Source organism: Pinus tabuliformis, chromosome 2_2, assembly GCF_031772625.1.
Source record: "Pinus tabuliformis cultivar Carrire ecotype Pingquan chromosome 2_2, CPIR1, whole genome shotgun sequence".
NCBI classification, from domain to species: domain Eukaryota; kingdom Viridiplantae; phylum Streptophyta; class Pinopsida; order Pinales; family Pinaceae; genus Pinus; species Pinus tabuliformis.
The window spans coordinates 1,105,446,208-1,105,472,643 of record NC_142300.1 but is presented as its reverse complement, the minus strand read 5'-3'; the positions used below and the strand labels follow the sequence as shown (position 1 = coordinate 1,105,472,643).

The window sequence follows — 26,436 nt, the reverse complement described above, 5'->3', positions numbered from 1 at the left end:
CAGTGCATGAGATCTAAATCATACATCTAGATTTGCACAATCTTTCGTTAAGATGCTTAGATGTAATTCCATTCCTTTGGAGTGCAGGTCCCCAATGTTATAGCATCCTCCTTCACTCTGCCATTAACATCACTAAGTGCTTTTGGTGTCATGCCTTGTGGGCCCTCTTTGGTTTGTGGTTGTTACCTATGTGATGCTCATAAGAATTGCAGGTCTTACTACTACAATGCAGTATCCCTATGTTGAGAGTCCATTCCACATTAATAAACTTCTCCTTCTTCCTATGATTACTTTCCACTACTATAGATGTACAATATATGAAACAATGTAAACTTTGAAACGGGAACTATAAACTCAAAACGAGAACTCTGCCCAAAAAACCCCGAAAAAACATGACAAACAGTGCTAAAAACAAAAAGTGTGTATACTAGAATGATGGTTTTTTTCTTAGGGTCAATTTTGAACATGTTTTAAAAATGGCAGTGAGAATGAATTTTTTGTGCAAAAATTGTGCAAAAAAAAACCTGAAAATGAAAAGTGCTAATGATGGAACGATGGAATTTTTTTTTAGGGTCAATTTCCAACATTTTAAAAAAATTCCAGTAAAACCGAATTTTTATGTGCAAAAATTGTTCAAAAAACATCCTCAAAACGAAAAGTGTGATACTGGAATAACATTTTATTTTTTTTTTGGTAAATTTTCAACATTTTGAAATAATGGTGTAAAAGATTTTGTTATGACTCTGAAAACATTAAAATTTCGAAAAAAATAATGAAAACATAAAATTAAAGATAAAAACAATGAAGAAAACACAAAAAAAAGTTAAAAAAAAAAACAAAATGTAAATGTAAATATCTATTAAAAACAAAACATAAAATTAAAAAAAAGAATCAATCATAAAAATGTAAAAAAAAATAAAAAAATTAACCTATAAAATATAAGAATTAAAAAATTAAAAAAATTTAAAGAAATAAATAATAAGAAACTACAAAAATTAAGATTAAAAACATTTTCAAAAAACCCTAAAAACCAAAAATATGCTGAAATTCAAAATAAAATAAAAAAACCGAAAAACAATTAAAATTAAAAAAAAAAACATATTTTCAAATTAAAAATAAAATAAAAAAACATTTAAGATTTAAAAAAAAAAAAATTGATTTAAAAAAAAACATTTCAAATTTTATGTTAAAAAATTTAAAATTTAAAATTTGGATTTAAAAATAAATAAAAACAAAAAAAACATTAAAATTAAAAAAGCTAAATATATTTTTGATATTTTTTTTAAATAACATTTAAAATATTTAAAATATATATAAAATTAAAAAAAAAACATTTAAAATTTATATATATATATATATACAATAAACATATTTAACAAAATTTATTTTTTATTTAAAAAAAAACAATTTTATCGGCCACCGCCCCGCAAGCGGTCGGGCGGTAGCTATTTCATTCCGAGAATCGAATAACCACTTCCCGGCCACCCCCATGGGGCGACCGAGCGGTGGCTATCCGATTTCTTGTGGTCGGGCGGTAGCTATTTTATTCCGAAAATCGAATAGCCACTTCTCGGCCACCCCCACCGGGCGACCAAGTAGTGGCTATCCAATTCTGAGAATCAGATAACCACCACCCGGCCACCCCCACAGGCGGCTAAGTGGTGGCTATCCGATTCCGAGAATTGGATAGCCACCGCCCAACCGCCCGTGGGGGTGGCCGGGAAGTGGCTATTCGATTCTCGGAATCAAATAGCCACCGCCCGACCGCTCATGGGGGCGGTGGCCGATAAAATTGTTTTTTTTTAAATAAAAAATAAATTTTGTTAAATATGTTTATTATATTTTAAAAAAAAAAATTATTTTTTATTTAAGAAAAACAATTTTATCGGGCACCGCCCCTACGAGCGGTCGGGAAGTGGCTATTTGATTCTAAGAATTGAATAGCCACTTCCCGGCCACCCCCACGGGCGGTTGGGTGGTGGCTATCCGATTCTCGGAATTGGATAGCCACCAATCAGTTGCTTGTGGGGGTGGTTATCTGATTCTCAGAATCGGATAGCCATCACCCATGGGTGGCCGACCGGTGGCTATCCGATTCTGAGAATCAGATAATCACCACCCGGCCACCCCCACAGGCGGCTAAGTGGTGGCTATCCGATTCCGAGAATCGGATAGCCACCGCCCAAACACCCGTGAAGTTGGCCGGGAAGTGGCTATTTGATTCCGAGAATCAAATAGCCAATGCCCGGTCACTCGTGGAGGTGGTGGCTGATAAAATTGTTTTTTAAAAATAAAAAATAAATTTTGTTAAATATGTTTATTGTATTTTAAGAAAACAAAATTTATTTTTTATTTAAAAGAAAACAATTTTATCGGCCACTGCCCCCACGAGCGGCCGAGCAGTGGCTATTTGATTCCAAGAATCGAATAGCCACTTCCCGTCCACCCCCTGGCGGTTGGGCGGTGGCTATCCGATTCACCACTCAGCTGCCTGTGGGGGTGGCCGGAAAGTGGCTATTCAATTCTCAGAATCAAATAGCCACCACCCAGCCGCTCGTGGGGGCGGTAGCTGATAAAATCGTTTTTTTAAATAAAAAATAAATTTTGTTAAATATGTTTATTGTATTTAAAAAAACAAAATTTATTTTTTATTTAAAAAAATGATTTTATCGGTCATCGGCCCCACGAGCAGCTGGGCGATGGCTATTTGATTCCGAGAATCGAATAGCCACTTTCCGGCCACCCCCACGGGTGGTTGGGCGGTGGCTATCCGATTCTCGGAATCGGATAGCCACCACTCAGCTGCTTGTGGGGGTGGCCGGGTGGTGGTTATCTGATTCTCAGAATCGGATAGCCACCACCCACAGGCGGTCGAGCAGTGGCTATCCGATTCTAAGAATCAGATAACCACCACCCGGCCACCCCCACAGGTGGTTGAGTGGTGGCTATCCGATTCTGAGAGTCGGATAGCCACTACCCAACTGCTCGTGGGGATGGTCGGGAAGTGGCTATTCGATTCTTGGAATCAAATAGCCACCGCCCAACCGCTCATGGGGGCGATGGCCGATAAAATTGTTTTTTTAAATAAAAAATAAATTTTGTTAAATATGTTTATTGTATTTAAAGAAACAAAATTTATTTTTTATTTAAAAAAAAACAATTTTATCGGCCACTGCCCCCACGAGCGGCCGGGCGGTGGCTATTTGATTCCGAGAATCGAATAGCCACTTCCCAGCCACCCCCACGGGCGGTTGGGCGGTGGCTATCCGATTCTCGGAATTGGATAGCCACCACTCAGCCGCCTGTGGGGGTGGCCGGGTGGTGGTTATTTGATTCTCAGAATCGGATAGCCACCACCCACGGGTGGCCGAGTGGTGGCTATCCGATTCTGAGAATCAGATAACCACCACCCGGCCACCCCCACAGGCGGCTGAGTGGTGGCTATCCAATTCTGAGAATCGTATAGCCACCGCCCAACTGCTCGTAGGGGCGGTGGCCAATAAAATTGTTTTTTTTTTTTAAATAAAAAATAAATTTTGTTAAATATGTTTATTGTATTTAAAAAAAACAAAATTTATTTTTTATTTAAAAAAATAATTTTATCGGCCACCGCCCCCACGAGCGACCGGGCAGTGGCTATTTGATTCCGAGAATCAAATAGCCACTTCCTGGCCACCCCCACGGGTGGTTGGGCGGTGGCTATCCGATTCTCGGAATCGGACAGCCACCACTTAGTCGCCTGTGGGGGTGGCCGGGTGGCGGTTATCTGATTCTCAAAATCGGATAGCCACCGCTTGGCCACCCATGGGGGGCGGCCGAGCAGTCGCTATCCAATTTTAAGTATCGGATATCCACCTCAAGGGCGGTCAGGAGGTGGTTATCCGATTCCGAGAATCGGATAGACACCACCTGACTGTTGGTGGGGGTGGTTATCCGATTCTCGGAATTGAATAGCCATCGCCCAACCGCCCATGGGGGTGGCTATCCGATTCTCGGAATCAAATAACTATCGCTCGGATGCCCGTGGGGGTGGCTATCCAATTATCGGAATCAAATAGCCATTGCCCGGTTGCCCAGAGGGGTGGCTATCCGATTCTCGAAATCGGATAGCCACCGTTCAACCACCCGTGGGGGTGGCCGGGTGGTGGCTATCTGATTCTCAGAATTAGATGGCCATCGCTTGGCTGCCCGTAGGGGTGTTTGGGCGGTGGCTATCCGATTCCTCGAATCGGATAGCCACCCCCACGGACAGTCGGGCGGAGGTCGGATAGCCACCACCTGACCGCCTATGGGGGTGGCTATCCGATTCCAAGAATCGGATAGCCACCACCCGGCCGCCCGTGGGGGCGTTGCCCTGGATGGCGGAGCTGCGTGCAAATATATTTTTTAAAGTTTTAAACATAAATATATGTTTTTTAAATATAAGAGAGTTTATTCGACGTAAATCACAATAAATTTCATTTGTCGACACGTTTCGAACCAACAAGTGTGGTTCATCGTCAGGACAAGTTGAATGAGCAGATCAGGCTTAGAATGATTAAATAGATAGAGCAGAAACGCTGGTATGAGCAGATCAGGCTTAGAATGATTAAATAGATAGAGCAGAAACGCTGGTATGAGCAGATCACGCTTAGAATGATTAAATAGATAGAGCAGAAATGCTGGTATGAGCAGATCAGGCTTAGAATGATCAGGCTTAGAATGATTAAATAGATAGAGCAGAAACGCAAACGCCACCGGCGTTTCTGCTCTATCTATTTAATCATACTAAGCCTGATCTGCTCATTCAACTTGTCCTGACGATGAACCACACTTGTTGGTTCGAAACGCGTCGACAAATGAAATTTCTTGTGATTTACACCGAAGAAACTCTCTTATACTTGATATGGATCACAGAAGCCTCAATTCAACAATGTTTTTTAAACTTTTAAATGTCTTTTATTTTTTAAAAATTGAAAATATATGTTTTTTTTTTAAATGGTTTTTTTTAATCATATATATATATTTAAAATTTAAAATGTTTTTAGGTTTATATATATATATATATATATATATTAATATATATATATATATATATATATATATATATATATATATTTTTTTTTTTTTTTTTTGAGTATATTTTGTTTTTTTAGGTTTTTTCTTAATGTTTTTAATCTTGATTTTAATAGTTTTTTAGATTTTTATTGCTTTTTTACTTTTTTTTTAATCTAGTTTTTTTTTTGTTTATAATTTTTTTTTTTTTTTGTAGTTTTTTGTTAATGCTTTTTTAATTTTTTTCTATTTTTAGTTACTTAATTTTATAGTTTTTTTTTTTTTTTTTTTTCTTTTTGTTTTTTTTTTCCAACTTTTTTTTCTATGGTTTACACACACACACACGGATATATATATATATATATATATATACATACATTTTATGTTTTTTTTGGTCTTTTTTTTATATATTTTTATATTTGTTTTTTTTTTTTTTTTTTTTTTTTTTTTTTATAAAAAATTTGACATAAAAAATTTGAAGTGTCAAAATTTGTTAAATTTAGAAAATAATTATTTACATTTCATACATTAGAAAATTTAAAGTCAAAAAATAGGTCTTTTAAAAAAAGGGCCTGATGCAGAATCACCACTTTTTAAAATCAGCATGCATATTACTAACATTCTAAAACGTAATGTACATAAAAAATTTAAAGTGCCAAAAACTATGCTCTAAAAAAAATATGTGTGTTCTGCATCCCCCTTTTCAAAATCGGGTCACTCTTTTGCTATTTCTACCAAATGGGTAACAGTATCAGTTCCCGTTTCAAAGTTTACATTGTTATGAAGTCACAATGTAGGTCTCCAATGAAGTTGGGATATAAATTCACAACACACGCCTCCAAGGAAGTAAGGATGGATAGCTAATTTTATTGCAAGCTATAGTGTAAAATAGAATGGCAAGAACATGTTTTGGAAAGTGAAAAGAAGAGGGTAAAGTATCATCCCTAGATCTATGAAACAAAATCCCAAAAATAACGAAATATATCTTTTTTTTTCCTAAATAAAACTACTCTATTCACATTAAAGGTGTACAATTACATCATGACCGAAGTCTAAGGCAACTGCCCAGAAGGAGAGGCAGATTGAAACAGAAAATTGTCCAAGACTGAGAATTTGGACGAGACCCTTTTATGTAATCCCACGCAGGGGAACCAGTGTTAACCTTCTTGACCTTACTGAGTTTACAGACATTCCAAAAAACTTGCATTTTGAACCCTGGCTTATCAGCATAAACAAAAATGAACAACAGTAACAACAAAAAGCCCTCTATAATGGGCCGCATAACCTGAGACAGAGCTGCTGAGAATGAGCTAAGCATCTGGAGGCTCCTCCACGATTCTGCACCAGCCAACATCAGACGGATCTTGAGCATGAGCAACGTCCTCCACAGACGGATCCTGAGCATGAGCAGCGTCCTCCCCAGGCGGATCCTGAGCACGAGCAACATCCTCCACAGACGGACCCGGGGCCGCTGGCTCCATCACCATGTCAATAGCATTGCTCGCAGGAACCTCCGGAGCTCGCGGAGAGCATGGATTCGGCGCAGAGACTGAGCCAGGGCCCTCCTGATGAGAGCTGGACTCTCCCACCTCCTGGGCTTCCTCAAGAAAGAGCACCGAAACATGAGCAGTAATCCTGGGGCGATTCAGGGTGCAATTGAAAGTAAAAGTCGCAGAGCCGAAAGAGGGAGAGGACGAGGAGTCTAGAGGACTGGGCTCAAGGTAATGGCTGGGCTGAAGCAAGCGCCCTCTCCCACTGCGAGTGCGAGGGTAATGGCCAGAAATGAAGTCGCTAGAGGGAGAAGTGGAGGACGGGCTAGAGGACGCCCGCCGAGGGGTGCCTCTGCGGCATCTCATCCGATGGCGAAGACGGGGCATAATGAAAGCAGCAACGACTTGGTGGGAACAAGACCGAGCAACCACAGAAACAGAACACAGGCCGATCAAGCGAACAACCAGACGGGAGTCCAAAGCCTTAGAGAGAATCCAGGGAACTGACTGAGGCAGCTCCGCAGGTCTACCAGAGCAGGAACCCAGCTTCGTCGCACCTATCAGGCCGCTTGAGCCAACATTCACCAGGCCATAACCCGACCAACATAACATAAGAGGCTCCAGAACGATCCCATGGCGGAGGCTAGATTTATTACCCTCTCCCCTGCCTCGAATTGCTCCCGCCATTACTATGGCATTCAAGAGAGCCGAGATCCAGAGCATATCAGAGCGTGCGGAGGTGAAAGACATTCCCAAATTGCTTGCAGTAAATCCCTTAAACGCAGCGATGCCCACATGCCGATGATCATCCGTCAACTGGATATTAATGTTGTTGTACAGGGCGGGCAGGTGGCGGCCCTTCTCACCCCACCTCTGTCCCATCACATTAAACCTCTGTTTGGACACCCGCATCCAGGGGAGCTGCCTCCTTTTGGACCAGAGTTTTGCATTCCTGTTCTTGATCATGATTCTGTATTATGTCTAGAGCGCCAGTGAGAAGAGAATGTCCAGTTTCCACTCCCAGGTTGGCCAGAAGATCAGCTACCTTGTTGCCTTCCCGTTTGACATGATTGAATATGATTGCTCGGTTGGTGCTGAGCGATTTTTCAATGTCATCCAGTCTGGCTTCAAGTCTCCAACTGTTGGCAATTTTGTGCGCATGAGCTCCATTGAGCAGTTGGTTGGCCAAGTTGATAAGGATTAGGGAGTCACCTTCTATCTCCAGAGGATGGAAACCATATTGCTGGGAAAGGAGAATTCCTTGCCAGAGACCCTCCAACTCAGCCGAGTTATTCGTATCCCATCCAATGTTGCCAAAGTAGATTAGGAGAGGCGAGCCCTTATGATCTCTGAAAATGCCGCCAAAGCCAGCTTTGCCTGGATTGCCCTTGGAAGCTCCATCAAAGTTGAGCTTGAAACTATGCCTTGGAGGGGGGGACCAAGCGTGCTTACTGCAGTTTATGCTTACTGGAGGTCTGCCTGCGGGGAGGGGTTGAGGGAGTTGAATGTTCCAGTTCTCCCAAATAGCTATCTCATTTGCCAGTGTGGGAAAGTCATCCAGTAGCCAAGACTTCAGCGCCAAGGTCTCTTTTAGATTGAGACAGAAATTGCCCCAAATGATTTCTGTTGGCGTGCTTTGGTCTTTGAAGATACGCTTGTTCCTCTCTTTCCATATTGTCCATAGGAGCAGGCCGGGTATTATGCTCCATAATTGGTTGAGAACTGCACTTTTGTAAGGGCTCTGGTGCCAAAGGAAAATGGAGTTGATTATATCCTCAGATACTCGGCATTTTCTTTGGCAACAGAAGCTGGCCTTTTCCCACAGTTGGTTGGCCAGAGAACAAGAGTCCAGGAGATGTTGAAGCGATTCCTCCTGAGAATGACAATTAGGACATATGGAGGGCCCATGAAAGTTTCTCTTTCTTAAATTATCCTAGGTAAGGATTTTTCGGTGCCCAACTAGCCAGAGAAATAAGGAAACTTTGGGCCAATTACTCGTAGCCCATATTCTTCCCCAGATAGGATCCAAAGGCGTCGACTCTTTGCATACGATCTTATAAGCCTCTTTGGTAGTGAAGGAGCCTTTAGGGGTGTATCCCCATCTTAGGATGTCGCTGCCCTCGGAGTATCTGATTCGCCTTTTTTGAAGCTCACTCTCCAAGACTTCCTTAGTCTGGTTATCAGCATTGCTGATCAGCCTGTCGACCTGCTTCCATTGTCTGTATCCTTGTTCTGTCTCCGGAATCCACTGTTGCTGAACGGTTTCCTTTTGCTGTTCCTCCCATTCTTGACTCAGTGGTGGGCTGAGGATGTTCTTGAGCTTAGGGAGCTGATTCCAGGCATCCGTCCAGAATCGGGCAGAGCTGCCATTTCTGATTTCCCAAAAACTGTGTTGTTGGATCAGCAGGAAGTGTTGTCTAGCCGCATTCCAAATTAGCAATCCTTTTTCCATAGGAGTAAATCGAATGAGCTCCTCCGCTGGTCTGTGATTGGCATATTTGGCCGTCCAGATTGCTGCCCAAGGCTTGTTGGGCGCCGAGAGCCATTGCCACCATATTTTTGCACCCATGATTTCATTACTGTGTTTGGGATCCCGCAGACCTATGCCTCCTTTTTCTTTTGGCTTGCATGTTGTAGTCCATTTGACTAGGGCCCATTTACGATTTGTGCCAGATGCACCCCAGAGAAAATCCCGCTAAAGAGTTCTGATTTTTTTAAGGACCCATTTAGGCACTGCCAGGATTGAGAAGAGATAAAGAGGCATTGCCTGGAGCACAGCTTTGATTAACACTAATCTGCTAGCTATGTTCAGTGTTCTGTGCGTCCATAAAGAGAGACGTGATTCCAGCTTCTCCAGGAGCATTCGCCAGGAGGCGTGCTTGATTGCAGAGTCTATAAGGGGGGCGCCCAGGTATTTGGAGGGCAGGGAGGCTATGGGAAAGCCTAGAATGCGAGAAATGGCATGTTGGGTCACAGGAGGGGTATGAAAAAAGAAAATCTGTGATTTTGCCTTATTTATGCTTGTTCCTGATGCCTCAGAAAAGTCATTCAAGATGGATTTAAAAATGGAGGCTTCCTGAACAGAGGGATACCCGAATAGCATGTTGTCATCAACAAATTGTTGATGAGTGATGGCTAGGGAATTGTGAATGGATAATCCTTTGAGATGCTGGGAGAGGAGGGCTTGCTTGATGTGGCGACCCAAACCTTCCGCCATTAGAACAAAAAGGAATGGGGAGAGGGGATCTCCTTGCCTGATGCCTCTGGAGGGACTGAAAGGTCGAGATGGAATGCCATTTATGAGGATTGAGAAGAAGGTGGAAGAAATTAAGCTTTGAATCCAACGAACCCACATTGGAGAAAAACCAAAGGCATTTAGCATTTTTTGAATATAAGTCCAACTTAACTTGTCAAAAGCTTTGGAAAGGTCAATCTTGAGAATCATACCTGCCTATTTGGTGTTCTTGAGGGAGTGTATGATCTCATGAGAGAGGATAATGCCGTCCAAGATCTGTCGTCCTTCAACGTATCTGGATTGTTCGGGCGATATGAGCAAGGGCAGAAGCGGCTTCAGTCTGTTGGCAATGACTTTAGATATAACCTTGTATATGACGTTGCAAAGAGCAATTGGGCGAAATTTGTCCGGAGTGATGGTGCTCTCTTCTTTGGGGATGAGGGCGATAAAAGTTGAATTGAGAGAGGGCAGCATCCAATGAAGAGTGCACGATTCCTCCACCACTTGCCACACTTCCTCCTTTATGAGATCCCAGAAGGAGTGGAAGAAAGTGGTGGTGAAGCCGTCTGGACCAGGGGCTTTGCCCTCCTTGAGCTATTTCATGGTCAGATCCACCTCCTGAGGCGTTACAGGTCGCAGAAGGAGCCGGTTGTGTTCTTCTGTGATGATTTTAGGCACATTTTGAGTAATCTTTTCAATAGCAGGCCGTCTGTCAATTTGGGGTTCCTGAAGGACCTCCTGGAAGTGACTGATGAATTCCTGTTCAATTTCATCATGGTTTTCCACTCTTTCTCCTCCTTGCTTTTGTATGAAAGAGATGGTATTGTGCATTCTTCTTTGAATTGTAGTTCTGTGGAAGAATTTAGTGTTCCTTTCGCCATCTTTCAGCCATCAGATCCTAGATTTCTGCTTCCAAAGAATTTCTTCTTGCTTTTTCCTCTCCTCCAGTTGATTGTGAAGGTGTCGTTCCAGTTCCAATGTGCCATCCTTGTGTCCCTCCTTGATTATCTGTTGCTGGAGATCTCTCATTTCTTTTTGTAGATCTTGTTGAGCCTTAAAAATGTTGCCGAAAGTCTCTTGATTCCAGCGTTTGATTTGGGCTTTTAAGAATTTGAGTTTCTGTTGGAACTGGAACATTTTAGATCCTTCAGGTGCATGGAAGTTGTTCCAGGAGGTGCTGATGAGATCGTTGAAGGCGGGATGGGAAAGCCAAAAAGCCTCAAATCGGAAAGGACGTCTGGTTGAGTTGCCTGGCCGTTGCCACTAGAGAGAAATTGGCTAATGGTCTGAGCCCGAATAAGGGAGAATAGATGCAGAGAGGTCACCGCTGAGATGCACTACGTTGTCCGTGATGAGGAATCTATCGAGTTTTGAAGCAATTTGTTGCCTCCCAGCCCTGCGATTGCTCCAAGTGTGGATTCCATTGGACGATTGCATATCTATTAGCAAGTTGTTTTGGATAAAGTCTTTGAAGTGGTCATTTTCCTGTTCTAGCTTGGCTCGACCTCCCCTCTTTTCCTCTAATTTGGTAATCATATTGAAGTCTCCTCCAATGATCCATAGAGGATGAACCCTGTTGAGGCTGAGTGCTTCTATGGTGTCTAGAAGAGCGATTTTGTTGGCTGCTTCCTGTGGAAAGTAAACATTAGTGAGATGCCCATGGATATTGGTACCTACTATATGAAACGTGGCCTGTATAATGTGATGAGAGGCATGGAAGTCTGAAAGAGTTATAGCTTGCATATTCCAGGCAATTGCCAAGCCTCCGGATGCACTCGAAGCATCTACTGCAACCGATTGACAACCGGGCCATGCTTTTGAGAGGATGATTCCCAAAGTGTTACTATTACATTTTGTTTCCTGTAGAAAGAAAATCTGAGGTTGCTCTTGCTTTATCATATTTTTTATCATTCTGAGTTTCCCGGGGCTATTGAGCCCTCTTAGATTCCATGAGGTTAGCTTCATGATTCACTATTAGCTGTGGGCTTGTAATACTTGGTCAACTTCACATATCTGCCTGAATCAACCAGGATTTTCCCTATGGCAATGGTTCTCTGGAGATCTGTCTTTCTTCCGTGCTTTTTGGAGTCTTTGGGAAGGAAGCTGCCATCCCAATGACTGCCCGGCTATATTCCCAGTTGTTGCTACTGATAGGCCCTGGATATGATAACTTCCAAGGTGCTGAGCTGATGCACTTGAATCTTGTCATATTCCTTCTTTCTGCATACTTGCTCCAGTTCAAAAATGTCTAATCCGCCCAGATCTATGCTTTCCGGCTCTACCTCCATGAGTTGCAAATGACTGCTTTCCGCTGAGGTGAGAGCTAAGTGTAAAGATTGGCTGGGGAGAGCATCAACATCCATTTCATTGGGTTTCCCATCAGAATTCATGAGAGAAACCTTAGGAGTTCCTATGAGGACTTTTTGAGGCAGGGGTGAGGGAGAGGAGGCAGAGAGAGGGGCCAGAGGGGTGGGGATGATCAGCTGTGGGGTTGGCGTGGATTTCTGGGGTGGGTCTTCCGCAGCTTTGGCAAGAACCTCGAAGCTATTACTCGTGGAGGGGGAGGAGGCAGCTTCCTGCTGGGGTTTTTTCCCAGAGGTGGGTTTTTTGTGCGATCTTTTACGGCTTGCAACTTTTGTAAAGCCCTCATGGTCCATCTTGCCTGAGGGTTCAGAGGCTTGAGGTTTAGTATTAAGAGGGTAGTCCCTGAACAGATGCCCAAGGGCATGACATTTACGACATCGAAAGGGAACATGTTCAAAATCTAAGGGTTGAATCCATTCATAGTCATCATGGAAGAGGCTTACCAAATCTGGAAGGGCTTTTTCCAGGCGCATAAAGACGCAAATGCGGGCGTAGGAGGTGTATCTGCGCAACTTCGTTTCTTCAGCTATTTTGATGAACTCTCCCAGCCCCTGCCCGATGTCTCTGAGTGATTCTTCATCCCAGTATTCGGCTGGGAGCGAGTACATCCTGATCCATACTGGCGCCCAACTGAGATCCTCCTGGTCAGGGTTGAATCTTTCCCTCCATGCCCTTAAGTACAGACCAGCAGAGTTAAAGAAATAGGGACCTTCATCCATGATCCTGTTCTGATCTTCGATGCAGAAAAAAATCGCCGTGAAGAACCCTTTTGGTCCTAGCTGCAAGGAAACATGTCCTTTGGGTTTCCATTTGGCAGATATCCATCCTTGCAGTGCTTTTTCAGTTGGCCAAAATCCAATAAACTTTCCAATGAGCGCATGGTCCTTCATGTGTTGGATCTGACCATTGATTCTATGGCTGGGAAGATTGATTTTTGGCCGTTCAGTTGCTATGGGTTTGCATGTCGCTGAGGTTACCTTTGGCGATTCCTGTTGCTTGGACTTTCCCTCTTGTTCTTCAGTGTTTTTGTCAGACTGCACTGTGGTTTCTTTTGTCGTTTCCTGCCCCATGGGGACCCATTTGACCGTGTCGTCCTGTTCTGGATCCACAGGCCTGGTCGTATTCACCGTCGGAGAATTCCTTTCTGAGGTGGGGGAAGGCATTGAAGCCCCCCCCTGGGGGTGGGTCATTGCAGAACCGAGACTGATAGTCGATTGCTGTTACTGGGCGGAAGGCGATTGAAATGAGGAGCCAGAGATGATCCTGTAAGCGCCATTACAGAGACGAGCCCAAACCCTAGTGATGCAGAACCTCGTTGAATCAACAAAAAAGAATGAAATATATCATGGAAACATATACAACATAAATGATAACAGTAATGAAAGAAAAATGCATGACTACCAACCTATGCTTTCACAAATAGATAAGTTTGGTTGAATAATATATTTACAGTTAACAAGGAAAATGTCACCAATATATAGATGATTCATGGGAACATAGACACTGCAGAGTTCTTCATCTCCACTCTCAACCTGCATATGACAATGGGAGAAAAGTAAGAACTACCTTCCATACAAATTGAAATAATATTTATTTAAACTATAGCATGTCAAAAGACATTGCATGTTTACCAATAAACATGGAGTTTTATTTATGACAATAATGATAATATGCAAATAGATATCAATTTGCAGATATGCAAGAAACATTTCCATCTGCCACTCAATTTCAACATTCATGTGGAATGCTTCAGTATTAACTCAACTTCAAGGATATCTAAAGCATAAGAAACAACCTGAAGGACAAGTGATGATTGTTATCACTCAGGTTGTCCTTAAGCTCCGGAAAAGGATACGGCCGAGGTAACCACAGACCAACTTTGGACTGCAGGTTCTAGCCCACCTGCAGTCAGAGAGGGCTCTCTCTTTCTGATTTAGCGTTGTTTAGAAGATGGTTTTAGGCTAGGTATTTAGGTTCAAGGGGTTTTTTGTTTTGATTTTGGTGGGAAGATTGATGTCTTCAAATAGAGAGGCAAAACAGAGTCTGGTTAATTTCAAACCATTGGGCATGGAGTCGAGTAATCAGACTGTTGGTGCGTTTTCTTGGTCACTAGAGAGGAAAATAGAGCAAGATAGCTGCGCATGAAGCAAATGTTTAGGTTAAAAAGGATGGACAGAATGCTAAGGGAAGAGAGGCAGTTAAGAATCTCTCTTTCAGCTTAACAGGGAGGCGAGTGAACTCTACCTAGGGGCAGTAAAGAATCCCTAGATGACTGTCAACACAGATGAATTGGGGTAAATATGAGCCAGAAGGAATTCATATTCATTACCATTTCATTCAGATGAAAACATAAAGAAACAGCAGAAATTGAGCCTAGAGTGTAATCAAACAAATTATAAACTAATCTTTCTTTCTACTATTTAGATGGTGACAAATGAAAACAGAGGTAAGATGCACTTATTGGTTCATATCGCAGCACAAGAATTCCATCATTCAGTCTCCAGAAACCATTAACAACCCATCAGACAGTCTGTTCTCCGAACTTTCAGCAATCTTTGATTACAGAAACAAACTCAAGTATACAGTGCGAGTCTCTAGTGAAAATTGTCAATCAACCAACCCTTGAAACAACATAGAGGGCGGTATATATAGGGAAAAACTCTCTATAACTGTTTTTATTACATCTTGACCTAAACAGGTCCTAAAAAATGATTAATTTGACCTAATCCTATCTGAAATAAATGCATGAAAATATCTTTGGCTGCGCTGAGGGCTGCCGTATCAAAATGAAGTGAATGTGCTTGTCCTCGGTGGCTTGGTGCAGTTGCCTCTGCAATAACTGTGCATGGGTGTCTGTTCCATTGTTGTTCAGTCGCCTTAAATGTTTTAGCTGTGATTTGAAGGCAGGGATGGGCTTACACTTATTGATTTGACTTTGCTGGGGGGGCTCATCAATGTTTAGCTGCTTCGAGCCCCTAAAAATCTTGACTGGTACTCTTTGACGTCTTTTTCTTCCTCTGATACTCTTTGGCAATAAACTGGGCTGCTGCTCTGATGTGCTCTGTGTTAAATCAAATTTAATGGTCGTTGTTCGGCCCTCGGTCTCCTTCAGGACTCTCTTTTGCTTCTTTCTGAATGCTTCGCGAAGAAAAACAGGTCGTTCTGCGCCTTTCGGGCTTGCTGGGTGCTGCGCGATGCAGGGCTTTCCACTTTGGACTATTTTATCCAGCGCATCAAAAACTGCCTCAGAAACTGATTCCAGGGCTCCAGAGCACGATTTTCGCCCTTCGCGCCAAAATTGCTGATGACGTTGGCATGACGTCAGCATGACGAACCTCGTATGGCGGATGACATGGCAGGATGATGTCAGCATGTACGGAGGTGACGTGGTAGTACGACAGGTCTGATGATGTGGCAGGACACGGTGGCGGTGAGGTGGCAGGGTGACTCAACAGTACGGTGGCAGGAGGCCACGCAGGTAGATGACGCGGCAGATGTCGTGGGGCTTACGTCACAGGGGGGGCGGTAAGTGGTTTCTGGGCGCACCGCCTTTAGGCATGGGTGGTTTTGTCAGAGGGGGCTCCGCCACAGCCCAGAAGGTGACGTGTGGCGGGAGTACGGTGGCAATACTGCCCATCTCCCAGACGCTAACCTTCGGGCTATTTGGGAGATGGGAAGGCCCGCCCACCGTAGATCTCGGGCGGGCCAGATCTAACAGTTGGCGGGGAATGTGAAGCGGCGGAGGTATAAGGGCGGGGATCCATGGGAATATTCCCATTTTAATGCGCGCTGGTGGGGGTTTAGACTTAGGAAAACGGGTTTTGGTTTATGTACAACGAGCGGGTTAATATATTTACACTTGGGACTTAGGGATAAGGGCGAAATATGGGTTTTTTGAGGGTTAAGACTAGGGGAAAAAGGTTATTAGTCTGACCAGGTGTCAGATTAATTCCTGTTAGGACACGGACGGGCTAAAAACAGCCCCAGAGGAACTATTTTTCCCCGGACTTTAGAAGAAATATGGCTATAGTGCCAGGGAGAGAAATATTTACTAGTTTTTTGGGATTTATATACATAGTTTTAGTAAGGGAAGGGGATATAGATTAGGTATTTAGATAATACAGTCAGTAGTTAATATGGAGATGACCAGAAAGCGTTAAGTATTTAAATCTTAGGCTAATTTTTGGGGGAAAAGTGACTCATAGATGAGAAACAAAGAATCCTTGAGTGAAGCAGATCTTCACCAAGACAAATGACATGGAAAATGATGAGACTAAGAGGAATCAAGCAGATCTTGACCTCTTTGGGGAAATTAGTAAGTGACTTGGGGAATAAGAGGAAGGGGGAGTTAGTGATGTTCAGCTTGAGCTCCTCCAAATGAAAACTGCCTGATAACTGTGATCTGAAAAGCTAAAACACTTTGTAACACAAAATTAATCATAAATCATCATTCTGCAACCTCACAGCTACCTACCCAGCCTACTCACCTAACATTTTTTCTTCTTTTGATTTGGGTGCACCTAGACTTGCAGACCCAGATTTACAATTTTTCTTTTGAAAGTCTTCCTATCTAAATCTACACTTGTTTCTGCCAAGGGCCCAGATTAAGCAGTTGAGTCCCTTTGATTCTCTACCTATCTACAAATCTGCCAAGATTAAACTTTTTGGACAGATATCATTCTCTATATTCTAGAATAGGAAATTGAAACCTAGGGAGACCAAGATTAGACTGTTTGGACCTCCCTTGAATGAAAACTCTTCAATACTGGAACAACTCATCAAAATGGAATACAGCAGTTGCATTTGGACTAGCACACTTCATGGCATCTTGTGGAAATATGGAACACTGCAGCCTGCAAAGTATGACATATTTGGCATGTAAAAATGTCAATCATGAAAAATGAACACCTGATGCAACAGGAGGCTAATAGTGGCTCCACTTGGGGATGGCTTTTCCTTGTGAAAAGCCAAGAACAGCAGGTCAGACTGCCTTGATCTTCTATGGTTGCTGTAGACTGGAAGCACTTCTTTGCACTAGCTGCTGAAAATGCAAAAACTTTGAAATTGGAATAGCTCTCTCAACAACTGAGCTACTGTGAACTGTATAGCATCACCTGCTTTCTTCTGTGTGCTTGATAATTATGTACAATGCTGCTGGAACATGCCTTTTAAAACAGTCTCAGAACATGGATCAAAACTGATGGGTTTGCCTTATTTTTGCTTTGAGCAAGTATGCTGATATGAACTGAAAATACTGCTCTGTTTTGATACCTTTGACTGCAAACAGTTCTTTTCTACCATGAATTGCTTGTAATGTGACAGTTCTCCTCTTGCTGTTTTGTTGAAGTTGGTGTAGAGACAGAGCTTTTAAAACTGGACTACTTGCATCGGCTATGTCTTCACAAAATTTACTGTTGCTCCTTAAACAATCGGCCTGCTTATACAAAAATAAAAACAGAGTGCTGATATATACAAATAAGACTGTACAAAGATATATACAAAGCTGTATTGTGTCCCTTAAAAGGGGTCATGGTAATGTTTTAGCATACGACCATTAACAGGGCCTTCTTCAGCAGTGATGTCCTCTATAGATCTGAGAAAACAAGTGTTATTTCCCTGAACAGCAGAAATAACCAATGGCCCTTTCCATAAAAAATCAAATTTGGCATGTTTGCCCTTGTCTTCTCTTCTTGAGTTCCACCTTAGAACTTTGTCACCAATACTGAAATCCTGAGCCTTAGCTCTCTTATCAAACATCTTTTTGAGCTTTTCTTGCAAAATTTGAGCTCTGTCATAAACTTGTTCTCTGGTTTGCTGAAGATGAATTGTCTGATTGATTCTTCTTTGAATGTCATTTGGTTCAGCCTGAATCTCCTGTAACAGTTTGATAGTAGAAATGCCCAAGGATGAAGGAAATCTGGCCTCCATGCCATATACCAGCTCATAAGGGCTCATCCCAATGGATCTTTTGCTTGAAAGTCTGTCTGCCCATAGGGCGTTTATCAGCTTTTTGTGCCAGTTCTTCTTGTTCTCTTCTAGCACCTTCTTTATGATGTTGATGAGGCTTTTGTTAGACGATTCGGCCAAGCCATTACCTTGAGGGTAATAGGCTGTAGAGTGGCCCAGGGTGATATGAAACTTATGGCAGAAACTGATCATCTTTTTGGACTTAAAGGCAGCGGCGTTGTCAGTGATGATTTTCTCGGGGCAGCCAAATCTAGAAAGGATATTGCACTCAAGGAATTGGATAATGATGGTGTCATTGGCTTGCCTACAGGGAATGGCTTCAACCCACTTAGTGAAATAATCGGTGGCTGTTAGTATCCACTTGTGTTGGCCTGAGGAAGAGGGGTGGATTTCCCCAATGAAGTCAAGACCCCATTGTTGAAAAGGTTTTTCGGTCGAGATGGGTTTCAGGGGCAGGGGTAACAGCTTTCTCTTGCCCTCAATGATTTGGCACTTGTGACATGACATGGAAAACTTTTTTACATCTGCAAAAAGAGTGGGCCAATAGAAACCAGCCCTTAGAATTTTATCAGCAGTGGACTTCCAATATAGATGTCCTCCACAATCACCTGCATGGAATTCTTTCATGACATTGTTAGTTTCATTCATGGTTAAACAATTCAGCAATATACCTTCATGGTTTCTCCAAAATAATGCACCATCTATAACACAAAATTTCAAAGCCTTCATTTTTAAAAATCTTTTCTTGGTTCTGGACAATCCTGGGGGAGCACATAGGTTTATCAGTACAAAGCAAATATCAGTGTACCAGGGGCATTGCAGAAATATTTCACTGATCTGTGGAGTCGCCAGCTCTTGTTCATTGTCCAGCTGGTTAATGTCTAAGGCTTGAAAGTTTGTTTCAGACATCAGTTTAGCTAAACCTTGTCCCTTTATCAGCTTGGTTGGTTTTATTTCTATGTCATACTCAAGGATGTTTGCAATCCACTTGCCTCTTTTGCCTTCTAATCCTTCTTGGGTCAATATGTCTTTTACAGCAGCGTGTGGAACATAGGCAATCACATGTGAATATAGTATATACACTCTAAAATCCTTGATGGCCTTAACAAGTGCATAGGCCTGCTTTTCCATGATTGGGTACTTCGAAGGGGCGTCTCTTAAGGCTCGGCTGAAAAACACAATTGGCTTTTCAACTCCCTGCTCATCCTTTTGCAAAAGGACAGCAAAAATTGTGTGATCAGATGCAAATGAAAATATGATAAAATCTTTGTCAAACTGTGGGCTGGTTAGAACAGGGGTTTGGGTTAATGCAGTTTTGATACTTTCAAATGCTTGCTTGGTTTCAAGAGACCATTTTACCTTGGCATCCTTCTTTAGCATATTGCTTAACAGTCTTATTAATTCAGCCAGATTTGGGATAAACCTCCTCAAAAAGTTGATTTTCCCAAGGAATGCTTGCAGCTCTTTTATGTTTCTTGGGTATGGGATTTGGAGGATGGCTTGGATTCTTTCAGGATCAATTCTAATTCCATCCTTTGATATGATGTGGCCAAGTAATTTGCCTTCTTCAAGGCGAAATAGGGATTTCTTGGGATTCAAGGAAATGCCATATTTCCTACATGTCATGAAAATTTGCCTACGATGCTTGAGCTGCTCTTCATCAGATTTGGAAAATGGGGTTAAGTCATCTAGGTAAACAACTAGGAAATCATGTATTTCTTTGGCGAATGCAATATCCATTGCTCTTTGAAAGGTGGCACCAGCGTTTTTAAGTCCAAATGGCATCTTTACATACTTAAATGTTCCCCACGGTGTGGTAAAGGCTGTTTTGTCTTGGTCGTCCGGGTGACCAAGTATTTGGTTGAAACCTGAAAAGCCATCTAGCAAGGAGATTCTAGATGACCCCACTACTCTTTGTAGGATGTGGTCCATTTTGGGCAATGGGTAGTGGTCTTTTAGTGAAACTTGATTTAAATTCCTCAGATCGACACAAAGTCTGATTTCACCTGTCTTTTTTCTCGTAGGAACAAGATTGGACACCCATTCAGAAAATCTAATGGGTGCTATTATGCCTACTTCATACATCCTCTTCACTTCTTTTTCAATCAATAGAAGAAGCATAGGATTTATTCTTCTCAATTTCTGTTTAAAAGGTTTCTGGTTTGGTTCTAAAGGAATGGTGTGTTGGATCACCGAGGTGTCATAGGATTTCAAATCCTCATAGCTCCAAGCAAATACATCTTGGAAGTCTTTGAATAAATCAATGTATTTGGGCTTTTGATCAGGTGGCAAATTTTTGGACAGTTTGATCATTTTTGCATTTTCTGCTATCCCAATGTTGTGCTCTTCTATATCAGTGTTTATAGGTTGCAATTTCAGTTTTTTGGGAACATCATTAGCATCAAACATATCTTCCAATGGGGTTAGACCAGTAGGCAAAAAGTTGTCTTTCAAGTCAATGATCTCGGCCTCTGTTTTGTCTATTTCATCCAAATGTATTTGCTTCAGTTGTTCTATGTTTTCTTTGTCAAAAACAGTTGGGTTTAGGATTTGTTTTGCTGTTACAGTTGTTATAGTTTGCTGATTTTCGTTTGTTTGCTGTTCTGAATCTGTCACAGCTTCCATGTCAATGTTGATACATGAAAACTCATGCTCAAGAGTGAGGAAACTATTAATCTGGGCATCATTTTCGAACACTTGCCAATCTTTAACGTTATTAGGAACAGTCGGCCTATGTTTTATTTCAGCTGTGAAGTGATGGTTTGGGTCAAAAGGAAGCTTGCACGTACTAGCAAAAGTGGCTAGGCTGTGCGCATGAATATTATGATTTCTTGAAATCTTGTCAAGCTTTGATTCAGTGAATGTGTTGAGTACATTAGTGGTAGCAGTCCTATAGGCCCTCATTCTATTGTCATTGGTAACAAAATTACCTTTCATCTGTTGTATGATTAAATCAAAGTCACCTAGGATAGACACTTTCATAGCTCCTAGAGCTTTGAGCAGTTTGAGGCCTAAAAGCAGAGCCTCATACTCTGCCATGTTGTTGGTGCATTTAAAGTTCAGTCTGTAGGCATGTCCTTCCGCATGATTGTTATGTGTATTGTGAATCCAGACACCTGCCCCTGCTCCTAACTTGTTAACAGAGCCATCAAATTCTAAATACCATGTGATTTCTTGCTTGTGGACAGTGCTAAGAGTTTCAGCTAAGTTAGGATTGGGCAGATTTGAAATTTCTGTTTGGGGAAGTTTTTCTAGCATGCTGGTTGAATTAACTGTTGTGACAGTCTCATGGGTGCGTGTAACCGATTCTTCATTGATGTGTGCTTGTTTTTCTAGAGCCAAAGGCTCATCATCAGTTGGAACATTTGTTTCATCATTAAACAAAATGAAGGAATCCATATCAAAATGTATTGAATAAATGGGAAAATGTTCAGGCTTGCTCTCACTACTCACCACATATTTCATCAGTGTTTCTCTGTATAGTCTCTTTGGTTGCCCAAAGACTGAGATGGTGGCATAGGAGAGGTCTAATTGAAGGGATCCTTGGAGCTTTGCTCCCCATGATCTTGATAGGAGCATACCGTACTTTGGTGGGATGTCAGCCACCACCACATCCATGAGGATGGTCTTGTTAGGATATTGGACTAAGGAGACACACAAGTCTTTGATAAGGCCTAAGCATTTCACTTGACTTGAGTCAAATGAGTATAAATCTTTGTAAGGTCTTGTAACGTCAAGGTTGAGCTTTTCCATAACTGCTTTGGGCATCAGATTGTGTGAGGCCCCTGAGTCAAACATAGCATTGTGCAAAATCTGGTCATGTATATGCAAACTGACATAGAATGGTGGAACAGGTCCATGTGTTGATTTTCCGTTAACTTCTGGACCAAACAACAATTCAGGGGAATCATCCAAAACATTTACATCATCTTTGTTTTCTGGAATTTGAAGTGACCTTTGAATTTGTTGCCTATATAAATCGTGTTTGGCAAGTTCTGATAGAGGGACAGATATCTTCAATTTTCCAATCTCTGCCTCTAAATTAAATGGCTTTTCCAATTGATTCTTGTTGTTGATAATGGCGGTTTTTTCTTTTTCATTTGAATTATCAGCGATTTGCTCTTGTTTTTCAGTGTTATGGGAATTTTTTGCTTGCGGTTGTATAGTTTCAGGAGGGCTTTTTGGAATGCTGTTCGAATTTTCTTTTGAGGAAGAAGGTGGCAGAGGCTGCTCGACATGAGGCTGCGTTTCTGTTATGTCTTCTACAGTCACTTGATGCGGATTTGGGACAGTTGTATCAGCTGGTTCTGTTACAACAGCTTTGTTTTTAATCTTGTTGGGCTGTTTGCCTTCCTTTGTTTTGCTAGGTTCAGAAATGTCAATGGTCCTAGTTCTCAGCTTATATTGTTTGTGTACTTCATACACAGCAGTATCATAACCTTGTTTAAAATCAAACGATTCACCAGACTTAGTCTGAAATTGACTGCAATCATGTTCGTTTTGGTCTTCTTGAGTTAGGAAGGTTTGATGCTCACCTTTTAGATCCATTAGATTCATGTGAGTGTCCTCTATGGGTTGACTAGAAGTGGATCCTTCAACATAGTTGTCTTGAAAAGGGGGTCTTATGTCATGGTCTGGGCTAAACTTAGTAGCATTTGTGTTCTGTGTTTTCCTAAAATTTGGGTTCCTTATGGGATTGGACTGTTGTCCTTCCCATGATGATTTTCTTTCAACGTTTTCTACTCTTTCTCCCATTCTTTGCAGGCCATTGATGATAGCATCAAGCTTCTGGTCGAAGGCTGAGGGTTCTTCCTTAAAGGTGGTTCTTCTTTCCATTCTGGCTCTGTTTCTTTTGGCAATTAAATTTTCTTCTACGGTCACAGCAACATTTTGCACGTCTGCAAGGGTTTGAGGAGCTCTTTCTTTTAACTGGTATGCCATATTCGGGTCAAAACCATAAGGAAATTTGTACAAGGCAAGATCAGGTGGAGGCCTTAGGTTCTGTGGTATTGTGTTATATACATTATTGAATCTTGCACAGTACTCCAAAACAGTCTCTTGAGGACCTCTTTTAATTGTATCATATTCAGCCAGTATGTGCAAGGGGTCTTTCTTTTTTTCCCATCTGTTGGTAAAGGATTGGTAAAGCTCATCTGGAGTGGTTATGGAATTCGCAGCAAGTGATCTGAACCAAGTTCTTACATCACCTGTTAGACTCTGAACAAAAATTCTCATTCTCATGCTATCATCATCTATTTCGTAGTTTTCAAAATAATCTTGCATATTTTTGGTATGCTGAATGGCTATGAAAGGACCAGTGGAATCAAAATATGTGATTTTCGATTGGTAATCTTGAGGTAAAGCCCCAGGATTAGCAGGCAGTTGCAGGGATGCATATCTATTAGCCATATTGGCAGGGATAAATGGAACAACGGGGACAACTGGGATAACAGGGATAACAGGGATAGCAGGAACAGCAGTAGCAGTAGTTGTGGTATTTGTAGTGAATGGAGGTGTGGAAGGAGTGCTAAGAGATGTGGATGATGAACAAGGGGAAGCAGGGGTAGACCGGAATAAAACCTTGACAGGAGTTGGAACAGAGCTAGGGTAAGCTGTTTCAGGACTCAAATCAGCAAAAATTTCCTGTCTCTCTTGCTTCCTAAGGATCTTTGGGATTAAGTTCGGGTTTTCAAAAATAGCTGGAGGGTCTGGATCTGGGTTTGACCTTGTATGTCGAGTTTTTCTTTTGGGAGCCAGCTTCCGAATTTGTTTTTGGTATTTTTTTTTTTTTGGGAATGTTTTTAGAAATAGCAAAGAACTGATCAAAATTTGGGGACAGCTATTTGTAACTTAAAACTAGCATGAAGATTGACTGAAGCGGCATTTATTTACTCCTGTTAATGCAAAGCAAAGAACAGTTTCAAAGGCTTCCTGGCTGACATTCAGGCTTCATCTGTATTTTTAAGAAATAAACCGCAATTGGAAAGATTGATTTATGGTCTCGGCGGAGCTTTCTTACCTTCTTTGTGAAATTATCTGAGGGAAGTCCCCAGTGGAGTCGCCATTATGTTATCACTCAGGTTGTCCTTAAGCTCCGGAAAAGAATACGGTCGAGGTAACCATAAACCAACTTTGGACTGCAGGTTCTAGCCCACCTGCAGTCAGAGAGGGCTCTCTCTTTCTGATTTAGCATTGTTTAGAAGATGGTTTTAGGCTAGGTATTTAGGTTCAAGGGATTTTTGTTTTGATTTTGGTGGGAAGATTGATGTCTTCAAATAGAGAGGCAAAACATAGTCTGGTTAATTTCAAACCATTGGGCATGGAGTCGAGTAATCAGACTGCTAGTGCGTTTTCTTGGTCACTAGAGAGGAAAATAGAGCAAGATAGTTGCGCATGAAGCAAATGTTTAGGTTAAAAAGGATGGACAGAATGCTAAGGGAAGAGAGGCAGTTAAGAATCTCTCTTTCAGCTTAACAGGGAGGTGAGTGAACTCTACCTAGGGGCAGTAAAGAATCCCTAGATGACTGTCAACACAGATGAATTGGGGTAAATATGAGCCAGAAGGAATTCATATTCATTACCATTTCTTTCAGATGAAAACATAAAGAAACAACAGAAATTGAGCCTAGAGTGTAATCAAACAAATTCTAAACTAATCTTTCTTTCTGCTATTTAGATGGTGACAAATGAAAACAGAGGTAAGATGCACTTATTGGTTCATATCGCAGCACAAGAATTCCATCATTTAGTCTCCAGAAACCATTAATAACCCATCAGACAGTTTCTTCTCCGAACTTTCAGCCATCTTTGATTACAGAAACAAACTCAAGTATATAGTGCGAGTCTCTAGTGAAAATTGTCAATCAACCAACCCTTGAAACAACATAGAGGGCAGTATATATAGGGAAAAAATCTCTATAACTGTTTTTATTACATCTTGACCTAAACAGGTCCTAAAGAATGATTAATTTGACCTAATCCTATCTGAAATAAATCCATGAAAATATCTTTGGCTGTGCTGAGGGTTGCCGTATCAAAATGAAGTGAATGTGCTTGTCCTTGGTGGCTTGGTGCAGTTGCCTCTGCAATAACTGTGCATGGGTGTCTGTTCCATTGTTGTTCGGCCGCCTTAAATGTTTTAGCTGTGATTTGAAGGCAGGGATGGGCTTACACTTATTGATTTGACTTTGCTGGGGGGCTCATCAATGTTTAGCTGCTTCGAGCCCCTAAAAATCTTGACTGGTACTCTTTGACGTCTTTTTCTTCCTCTGATACTCTTTGGCAATAAACTGGGCTGCTGCTCTGATGTGCTGTGTGTTAAATCAAATTTAATGGCCGCTGTTCGGCCCTTGGTCTCCTTCAGGACTGTCTTTTTCTTCTTTCTGAATGCTTCGCGAAGAAAAACGGGTCGTTCTGCGCCTTTCGGGCTTGCTGGGTGCTGCGCGATGCGGGGCTTTCTACTTTGGACTATTTTATCCAGCGCATCAAAAACTGCCTCAGAAACTGATTCCGGGGCTCTGGAGCACGATTTTCGCCCTTCGTGCCAAAATTGCTGATGACGTCAGCATGACGGACCTCGTACGGCGGATGACCTCACCATGATGACGTCAGCATGTACGGAGGTGACGTGGCAGTACGGCAGGTCTGATGATGTGGCAGGACACGGTGTCGGTGAGGTGGTAGGGTGACTCAGCGGTACGGTGGTAGGAGGCCACGCAGGCAGATGACGTGGCAGATGTCGTGGGGCTTACGTCACAGGGGGGCGGTAAGTGGTTTCTGGGCCCACCGGCTTTAGGCATGGGTGGTTTTGTCAGAGGGGGCTCCACCACAGCCCAGAAGGTGACGCGTGGCGGGAGTACGGCGGCAATACCGCCCATCTCCCGGACGCTAACCTTTGGGCTATTTGGGAGATGGGAAGGCCCGCCCACCGTAGATCTCGGGTGGGCCAGATCTAACGGTTGGTGGGGAATGTGAAGCGGCAGAGGTATAAGGGCGGGGATCCATGGGAATATTCCCATTTTAATGCGCGCTGATGGGGGTTTAGACTTAGGAAAACGGGTTTTGGTTTATGTACAACGAGCGGGTTAATATATTTACACTTGGGACTTAGGGATAAGGGCGAAATATGGGTTTTTGAGGGTTAAGACTAGGGGAAAAAGGTTATTAGTCTGACCAGGTGTCAGATTAATTCCTGTTAGGACACAGATGGGCTAAAAACAGCCCCAGAGGAACTATTTTTCCCCGGACTTTAGAAGAAATATGGTTATAGTGCCAGGGAGGGAAATATTTACTAGTTTTTTGGGATTTATATACATAGTTTTAGTAAGGGAAGGGGATACAGATTAG

At 42.2% G+C, this 26,436-nt stretch overlaps 1 protein-coding gene across 1 annotated transcript; it reads right to left on the bottom strand.

Annotated features, from left to right (window-relative positions):
- Positions 1–7,410: 7,410 nt before the first annotated feature.
- LOC149197249 (uncharacterized) lies at positions 7,411–9,093 on the bottom strand. Its single transcript, XM_089408617.1, has 2 exons — positions 8,575–9,093; positions 7,411–8,397 (listed from the first exon to the last, which is right to left on the bottom strand). The coding sequence occupies exons 1-2, from the start codon at positions 9,091–9,093 to the stop codon at positions 7,411–7,413; spliced, it is 1,506 nt and encodes a 501-aa protein (XP_089264743.1).
- Between the last annotated feature and the right edge of the window lie 17,343 nt (positions 9,094–26,436).